This window comes from Peromyscus maniculatus, chromosome 5 (assembly GCF_049852395.1).
Source record: "Peromyscus maniculatus bairdii isolate BWxNUB_F1_BW_parent chromosome 5, HU_Pman_BW_mat_3.1, whole genome shotgun sequence".
Classification (NCBI taxonomy): Eukaryota; Metazoa; Chordata; class Mammalia; order Rodentia; family Cricetidae; genus Peromyscus; species Peromyscus maniculatus.
Genome location: NC_134856.1, coordinates 124,589,510 through 124,599,260, shown reverse-complemented (window position 1 = coordinate 124,599,260; position 9,751 = coordinate 124,589,510). Strand labels below are relative to the sequence as shown.

Genomic DNA, 9,751 nt, shown 5'->3' with positions numbered 1-9,751 from the left:
TAACATTCGTACCCCAGGTTTTACGTTTCCACACCAGGACCTTCTAATGTTTATCAGTGCTCTAATCCAAAACAAAAACTGTAGCCTATGTTGTGGTGTATACCTTTAATTCCAACGCTTAGGAAGCGAGGCCAGACTGAGGGTTACATAGTGAAACTTTGTCTCAAAAAACCAAAACTGTGAAAGTTTAGTTGTAAGTGTATTAACTCTGAAAGCATAGTTCCCTGCGCCCTGTGAATAATTCCTTAAAACGCAACCCTAGGGAATTTGAGACCCGGGTAGTTAATAAAATCTAAGCCAGTCCAGTGGCCAAGGACTTTTCACAAGTCTGCGAAGGACAAAGGAGTCATTAATATTCTTTAAGGACAACTGTGTAATGAAAACGTAAATCGCTGCAGCAGAAAGCGCAACGTAATTTTCTGAGTGTCTCCACCATAAACAACCAAGACGCCCTGCAGCGAAAAAGTGGCTAAGACACGCCCTAACCCTGGTGCCAGAGACGAGGTCACCGCAGGCAACAGCAAGGGGACGAGGGGCGTGGTAACGCAAAGGCCGGCCCCGGAGAGGGTGTGGCTACGGACAAAACAGGGAAGGGGCGTGGTTAGAGCGGCCCTAGGAGGGGAGTAGTTATACGGCCCTGGGGAGGGGCGTGGTTAGGGCGGGCCTAAACGAGGGCCGTGGCTATGGGATGGGGCGTGGCAAGGGCGGACTACCGCGCCCGCCGCCCCCGGGCAGGAAAGGGCAGGTCTGCACCGCTGCCCACGCTCGCTCCCGCGGCGACTCGTGGTCGGGGCCGCGCGGGAGCGACATGCCTGCGCGCCCGGGCCTGTGACCCGCTCGGGGATGGACAGCGGCTCCGTGGCGGGCGAGCGGCCGAAGCGCACGCCGGGCCGTCAGCGGCTCCTGCCCTTCGGCTGCGGGGTCCAGGCGCGCCCCGGCGTCTCCGCGCTGCCGGGCGGACGACGCTGGCTGAGGCTCCGCGGACGGGCCGCCCGCGCGTCCCCGCTGCTGCTCGTCCTGCTCGTGCCCTCCCCGCGCCTGGCCGCCACCGCCCCGCGTAGGACGCTGGCTGAGCGCACGCGCCCGGGCCACGCCGTCGCCGCGGTTGCGCTCGGCGCCGGCAGGAACGCGCAGGGCCGTCTGCCGCTGGGCGTCGGGCGTGTGGCCGCCCTGGCCAGCAGCCGGAGAGGTGAGGCGGGCGGGAGACGGGTCACCCAGGTTGCCTGCGCCCAGGTTGCCCGCATGGGAGGGCACCCGCTGACAGCATGCTCGGGTCTGCCCCTGCGCACCTGTTGGAGCCAGGGAGAAGTGGGGAAAGTTCTGGAAGTGGATGCCCAGGCGTGCAGGTCCGAGGGGAGCAGATCCGGGAATGAAGGGATGGTATTGCGCTTTGATATGATTCCAAACTGTATTGATTCATTCTTGGCCCGCTGTCATCCATTCGGTGCCTGGCACTTTACTAACTGTTTGGGGTAATTAGTTCAACAAAATCTTTTTTTTTTCCCCTGAAGCTTACTTCACGCGAGATATGCAGCATGTATGTGTTTTGTATATGCATATGTACTTATCCATATTAACTTTATTAATATGACAAATACTTGGGAGGAAAAGAGAGGCAGTATGCTTAGGAGATGAAGAGGACCTCCGTTTATGCGTTTAAATTGGGTGACTGTAGTCTGATGCATTGATGTGTCATTTAAGTACTTGAAGGAGGGGAGGGACATCACTGAACTGCGTAAGATTTTGAAAGTAAACTAGCTGGAATTTGCTCGCAGTAAATAGCAGATAAAATCTTATCTTGCCGGCTAATCAGAAAACGTGGCATAATTACACCTTGGATAACCTGTTTCTGTCCATTAGTAGCCATCCGCACCCAACCGTATTTTTCGGTGAGTATTGCCGGCATCTAAAATTTAAGAATACCCGTGGCTAGGGGAGAAACTGAAAATAGTTCTGGAAGATGAAGGGCGCTTTACACGCAGATAGGTGTTGGAGGCCACAGAGGTTTCTTAGTGAGAGCTGAGCTTGCTTTACCAGCAGGGCTGTATAAAAGGATGATTGGACCACAGGCCTGGGTACCAGGTGTTTGGAAGGGTCTACACTTGGTTGTATTTAGCAAGGGGGAGGTCTTTTGCCTGTTTGTTGGCACTGTTATAAAAAGCCTTTTGAATAAAGTTCTGGGCCAGTGCATAAGGATCCAGGCCCTTCTGAGGCTATCCCATGTTTCTGTCTCCTCTCCCCTAAATATTTCTATCTAAATCTCTCATCCTTTGCTCCTCAAGAGTACCTTGGGGAAAAGATGGGGACGGCTGGCGCAGAGTTAGGGAAATGAGCAGTGAGCTTTGTGTCAGTCTTGTAGGAACCAGGAGTTGGAGGTGGGTCTGGCTTCTTATCTCGTACCTTGCCTTTCTATGTACTGTTTTGCTTTGTTTTGTTTTGCGACAGGGTCAGAACTGTGTAGCCCAGGCTGGCCTCGAATTTACTGCAGTCTCCTGCACCTCCCAAGTGCTGGGGTTAAAGGCTAGGCTACCTCACCCTGCTTGCTGTACTTTTGACCAAGTGTTGCCTTCCAGTCTGTTTGCTTCACAAAATTTACGATTTTGGAGCAAAGGAAGGGGTTCTTTGTTGCATTAGCAAGATGGTGCCATTTTCGCGGCGTTCTTCAGTCAGACATGAAGATAGATGGATTTTTAAAAGGGAAACAGCAGAGACAGTAGGAAGCTTTCATGCCCATTTTTGTTCCTTTATTCTCAGCCCAGGGTTGGTGGTTTGGTTTTGTGCCTCAGGTCCTCAATAGATAGATCCGCTTCAAGATGTTGTGCCTTGAAAATTTGCAGTTGGTTTCTCCTCTCTTCAAGGTTAACTTTGGACTTCTTTTGTAATTACGGGTTTAACATCCTTTTGCTCTGATGAAGGTTTCCAGAAAGAAGAATTATGTGTTACGTTCTAATGCACCTCAAGTTACTGGCTTCCTACTGTGAGTCCTAGGAATTCAGAACTGCTATGTCCACACTGTTGTCCTTTGACGGAGAATGAGGTGGCATTCCCTTCCCTCAGCAGGAGTGGAATGCCAACTGAGAAGTGGCCAGCCCTTTTCCCTACTTTTTAGAAGATAGCTTTCTTGAAATAAGCTTGCTATTTCTGGTTCCAGTTGTTTTGGGAAAAAGAAAAAAAAAACATAAGTGTACAAATCACTGCTAGCTCTTAGTAGCAGTGGTGGTGTGTGGGTCTGGGGACTTAGCTCGGTGGATAAAATACTCAAGCAGGAGGACCAGACAGAGTTCAGATCCCCAGAACATAAATACCGGGCTTGCAGAGTGATCTGCCTGTTGTGTTGTGTTTTGTTTTACTCTTTTGGACTTTTGGAGGGGGCCTGCCACTCAGCTCCCAAATAAATCAAGCACGGAGGCTTATTCTTAATTATAAATGCCCAGCCTTAGCTTGGCTTGTTTTTAGCCAACTTTTATTAAATTATCCCCGTCTACCTTTTGCCTCTGGGCCTTTTCCTTTTCTTACTTCTGTATATCTTACTTTCACTCTTACTTTGTGGCTGACCCCTTCTTTTCTCACTCCTTGATCTCTCTTGCTCTTTTTTCTCCTCCCAGATTTCTTCTATTTATTCTCTCTGCCTGTCAGCCCCACCTATTCTTTCTCCTGCCTTGCTATTGGCTGTTCAGCTCTTTATTAGACCATCAGGTGTTTTAGACAGGCATAGTAACACAGCTTCACAGAGTTAAACAAATGTTCCACAGCATAAACAAATGTAATACACCCCCCCCCTTTTTTTTTCTTTTTGGCTTTTCAAGACAGAGTTTCTCTGCGTAGCTTTGGAACCTGTCCGGGAACTCACTTGGTAGACCAGACTGGCCTTGAACTCACAGAAATATTCGAATAGCAGAACTCTGCCTCCTTAGTGCTGGAATTTAAGGCATGTACCACCACCACCTGGCTAACACATCTTAAAATAATATTCCCCCTTTTTGTCTAAATAAAAATGAAAGGTTTTAATGTTAACATAGTAAAACTACATACAACAAAAACAATTATCAAGTAAGAATTACATTTACAATATTCTGTACATTTATAGTTAGCATATTCAGAGAAAATAATGCATTATCTATCCTATCTTACTCCAAAGTTTTACACCTAACTTTCTATCATAACTAAGGAAAACTGCAACTATAACTATTTAGTCTTCAGCTCCATCAAAGACCCAGAAGGATGTAATATTATCTAACAACAGAGACATTTGGCTGCCTGGACAGTCACTCAAAGTTCCTCTGCAATGTTGGGGCATTCATCTTCAACCTACAGGTTCAGAATATCTGGCAAACTTTTAAATGAAGCAGGAAATTTGAAGGACTGTCCTGCCTTGTATTGACAAAGTTCGTCAGTCACTTTCCTCTGTGTCCTTCTTGCAGAACATCTGGCAGACTCTTTTGTGAAGCAGAAATTTTGAAGGATTATCCTACCTTGTTTGGGCAAAGTTCAACAGTCATTTTCCTGTAGGTCCTGCATGTCCAGTCTGCACAGCACATTGTCAGCAATCAAAGGAAAGAACAGTTTCTTTGCCCAGTGGCTAACCTCGCCACAATGAAAGCAAACTCCATTAGGAGTTTCTTCAATGCCCATCATCTTCTCTGAAGTACATTATGAAGTACATTAAGCAGATGTGTCTCGTTGTCATGAAAAACCTTAAGTTAATTAAACATTTTAAATGCCATATTCTATAGGCCTTTGAAGTGTTTGAAAACCATTTATCTATCTAAAATATATCTCTTTATGATCTAGAAAACATGCCTAACATAATCTACAAATTTGATTGTTATAGGTGACTAACTACTAACCTGTTTCTTGATTATGCTAAGTTGTTTATAATAATAGCTTTCAAAAACTAGAACTTTACCTTATATTTTAAATGAACTGCATAGGTACAGTACCTTAAACAAAAGTAGAAACATATATATAATATGTTGTAACAAAAATAAAATTAAATTTGTATCAATATACAAAAATCCTTTAAACAAGAGTAGAAACATATATACAGTGTATTGTAACAAAAAATACCTTAAATTTGTATCAATATACAAATCCTTTAAACAAGAGTAGAAACATATATACACTGTATTGTAACAAAAATTACCTTAAATTTGTATCAATATACAAATCCTTTAAACAAGAGTAGAAACATATTTACAGTGTTATAACATAAATTATAAATTTGTATCAATATACAAATGTCCCTACAAATACAATTTGAATTTATAGTTGTTCTTTAGTTTACAGTAGATTCAGTAATCTACCCTACTATCTAAAGTAGATTCAATAATATACCCTTTTATCTTATCACTTCTATATTCCTCCTCCTTTTTTTTTGAAAGAGATCCCTGAATGTAATCTCATTTGTATAGTTTCCTCCCTTGCCAATACCAGAAACAATTAACAAGCAACACTTATAAAGGATGACAAACATCCATAACCCACCGAATGACCAAATACCATTCTACCCACCTCTTGGGAATATGGGTGTCACGTTCTCCAAACCACTTCCTGCTGTCTGTGGACAAAGTATCTTTAGGGTCCTTGAGAAAATTTGAGATAATGGCCAAGTCCTGGGAAGACCATCTATAACCTTTGTGGATAGATATCACCTGTCAAGATTCAGGAGGTCTCCTTTGATCAAACCTGATCCATATTATTTCTGAAGGAATCCATAACCTCTCGTCTCCTGTGGGAACAAAACTTGAAAGCATTTTTGATTTCCATTTGACAAATATATTTTTTGACCTCTTTTTTAAGGTTAAGGCATTCCTAAAGTATCTAGGTTGATTCAGTTAGCAGTCCAGTCCACAACCCCATGTCCCTCAGCAGCTGTTGTTTGCTTGTCAGCATTCAAAACATTCAAAGTCAAAACATTAACATACAGGATCCAGACTCCCTGTGCATTTCTCATCTTTATGTGGCTTATTCGTTTTATTATTATTATTATTATTTTTACTTCTCTCTTTAAGGCCTTGTTATTTTTAAACTTTGTTTCTATGACTGTCCTTACCCCTTTTCTTTCTTTCTTAAGCCTACACACATTGTAAAACACACTGGAAACTGTTTAGAGGTTTTTTTCTGTCTGGACCTCTTTTACTGTGTATCTTTAGCCTTTCTTGACTGTACCAGCAAACTTTAGACTACTAAAATACACCTAGATCCTCTAAATCCATGTGGCTCTCTTGGCTGGCTCTACTCACTTCTAGGTTCGTGACAGCCAAGCCTAAAGCTTTCAGCCCTGTCCGAGTTTGTGACTGAGAACTGGATTAAACCTTCCTAGCTGTAGGAAGCTGGTACCTGTGCTGTCACAAGCGTATTTGACTTACCTTGCCATTTATATTTAGCGCTGCTGGCTGAACAGCAGCACTTCTTAAAGGGGTCGTGTCCTCTCTCTGTCTCTCTCTGTCTCTGTCTCTCTCTGTCTCTGTCTCTCTCTCCCTCTCCCCCTCCCTCTCCTCTCCCCCCCCCCTCAGCTTTCATATACCCTACATGGAAATTTGGTCCCACATTGGTGCACTAAAACGTCTGCCTGTCATTCCAGCACTCAGAAGGTGCAGTTGGGGGCGATCTCTAGCCATATCCCTGAGTTCTGGGTTCAATTGAGAGGCCCTGCCTGGCTGAATAAGGCAGAGATTAATCAAGAAAGATGCCAGATATCAACCTTGGGCTTCTACAGGCAGGCACACATATGTTGCATATGCGCCTGAACACACGTGTTCACACATGTGAACTAACTACTATGCAGGTGCTGGGAATTGAACTGGGTCCTCTGAAAGAGCAGCCAGTGCCCTTAATTGCTCAGCCTTCTCTCCAGACCCTGTTGTGATTGTTTCATTCTGCTGTGTAGCTGTGGTAGAGTGAGGCTGCTGTTGATGTAAGTCACAAGAGTTGCCTTCGCATTAGGCTCAAGGAACTGGGGACTAGAATCACCCTGTCATATAATCTAAACTCCTCAGTCCATGGCATGGTCCAGCAGAGGACTCCGATGAGGGAGGTGGCCTAGGAGTGTAGCCTGAAGGTTTCTCTTGTCCTACCCAGCCCTGTGGTCCCATGTTTCTCTGGTCCTACCCCATCCGAGGCCCCGCAGCTGCTTATAAAATAATTACTCAGAGGCTTATATTAATTACCAGTTGCATGGCCTGTGGCAGGCTTCTTGCTAGCTAGCTCTTATATCTTAAATTAACCCATTTCTATTCATCTGTGTTTTGCCATGTGTTCCATGGCTTTACCAGTCTGCTGGCATGTCGTTCCTTTGGCTGCGGCGGGGCTGGCCTCTCTCTCGACTCTGCCTTTTTCTTTCCTGTCTCTCTCAGAGTTTCCTGCCTCTAAGCTGCCTTGCCATAGGCCAAAGCAGCTTATTTATTAACCAGTGGGAACAACGTATATTCACAGCATACAGAAAGACCTCCCCCAGCATAGGAAGACCCTTGGAGGAGCACTTTCACTCATTCAAAACTGGTTTTTGAGCTAGCTCTGCTTTATGTTGGACAGACCTTTTTACAGGGGCAGGGGTGGGGCTCTCAATATAGCCAGGGCTGGCCTCAAACTCCCAATATAGCCAGGGATGACCTTGAACTCCTGAATCTCCTGCCTCTTCCTGAATGCTAGGATTTCAGGTGTTGTAGAGACCCACAGAGGTTTCCTAGTGAGAACTTATTCAGGGTCTGAGAATCTGAGCTTGCTTTACACAGCAGGGCTGCATAAGGGGATGACTTGACCATGGGCATGGTTACCATAGTTTGGAAGGGTCTACACTTGGCTGTGCAGTGTGCTTTGATCCAGCAAGGGGAAGGTCTTTTGCACCCCACCCCCACCTCCTGGCATTGTTATAAAAAGCCCTTTTGAAGAGGCAGAAGGAACCATTGGGTTTTGATCCAGGTCCTACTGGAGCTATCCTGTGTTTCTGTCTTTCTCCTCTTTGCTATCTTTCTATCTAAAAGTTTCTTATCCCTCTCTCCTCCTCGTAGGAACCCTTTTAAAAGTTAGGAGCTGGTTTCTCACAAGGTATGCACCACCACACTTGGTTTTTTATGGTGTCGAGCATTGAATCCAGGGCCTCAAATGTCCTAGGCAAGCACTCGACTGACTAAGCCTCATCTCCAACCCTAGACATTCTTGTCCTGAACTAGAGATGAATGGTGATGGAAAAGGCCCAGGGTGATGTGAATTCACTCACATGAATAGGCAGACGAGCTAGTGTCATAGTCTAGATCCTAAATGTTGTTATAGTTTAATTACAAAGTCTGAAATTATTCCTGGCTCTCCATTCAGAAGGCCCTCTGATGGATGCTAAAAATGAAAACAGTGAATCTGGCTGCTTCTGGACCATGTGGACTACTGGATGATGCAGATGTAGAAATACAGTGATAAGTGCTGTAGCAAGGCTTCCTGTGCTTGCTTGAGAACACAGAAAGGAGCAATAAAAGGCTGTTTTTTTGTTTTGTTTTTTTTTTTGGTTTTCCGAGACAGGGTTTCTCTGTGTAGATTTGCGCCTTTCCTGGAACTCGCTTTGTAGACCAGGCTGGCCTTGAACTCACAGAGATCCATCTGCCTCTGCCTCCCGAGTGCTGGGATTAAAGGTGTGCGCCACCACTGCCCAGCTAAAAGGCTGTTCTTTACCTGTGTATAGGAAATAGACAAAGTTTATGCCAAAAATATGACAGCTGGGAAAGAAAGCACCCTCGTTAAAGCAGTAAGGGCCCATTTTTATCATCAGAGGCACAGGTCCTTGCATTTTATATTTGGTTGGGCAGCAAACATTGCAGATGCAGTTATTGGATCTGTTGTTCTTAGCCTGATCTCACCGTGAGCACAGCTACTTCTTCCCAAGTGGCCAGTAGTTCGGGATGGCTGCTGAAGGCCACAGAGAAACATCAGATCTGTGGGGTCTCGCCCATGCTACCTTGAAGGTTCCAGAATGGTGGTTGATCAACTTGAGTGTTTTTCTGGTCATGAGGGAGGCCTGCTGAAGAAACTCTTTTATTCCTGAGTTAGTAAAGGATTCCTCTCTCCTATTCTCCACAGTAGCTGGCCCCACTGCAGCCACACTGTTGAAGTTAGAAGAGTAAAGATAAGTATGTAGCAAGATTTTTGTGTTACTAAAGCTTGAACAAAATCTTTATTTTAACTTGCCCTGTTTTTGTGTCAAAATGCCTCTTTTAATAAGAAACTATTAGGTTTAAACACCCTTTCTTGACAAAATTAGATGGCTCAGCCGTAACAGCACCTGTTGAACAAGTGGAAGGACCTGGGTTCAAATCCCAGCATCTGGGTAATATGCCTGCATCAGGACCTTGTTGGGAGGGGAAGCCAAGAGGATCTCTGTGGCTTGTTCACTGCCTATCCAGCTCCAGGTTCACTGAGAGATCTTCTCAGAAGTAAGACAGAGAATGCTAACAGGACACCAGACAGCCTCATCTGGCCTCCAGGCGCCTGATAGGAACACAGTCCTGTACACACAAATACAAATAAAATAGCAAGAATTGGTGGTACCAGGTGGCAGAGGCAGGAGGATCTCTGTGAGTTCAAGACAAGCCTGGTCCACATAGAGAGTTCCAGAAGAACCAGATCTACATAGACCCTGTCTGGTTTTCCCCCAAAATGTTATTCTAATTTAAAAACAAAACAAAACAAAACTTTTACTGGTTGGTGAAGCACAAAAAGCCACGAAAACAGTCTCAGAACTTGGAAGGCAGGAGCAGGGGGATCT

General features: G+C 45.1%; 1 protein-coding gene across 2 annotated transcripts in view; it reads left to right on the top strand.

Moving 5' to 3' along the window:
- The first annotated feature begins 726 nt into the window (after positions 1-726).
- Mcur1 (mitochondrial calcium uniporter regulator 1) overlaps positions 727-9,751 on the top strand; it is a 28,486-nt gene continuing 19,461 nt past the window's right edge. Inside the window, exon 1 of one of the 2 annotated variants that reach the window (XM_076573241.1) lies at positions 727-1,189. In XM_076573241.1, coding sequence (XP_076429356.1) covers positions 844-1,189 — 346 coding nt within the window. In that variant the 5' untranslated portion in view covers positions 727-843. The remainder of the gene's footprint in view (positions 1,190-9,751) is intronic. The other variant, XM_006972862.4, reaches the window with a different exon arrangement.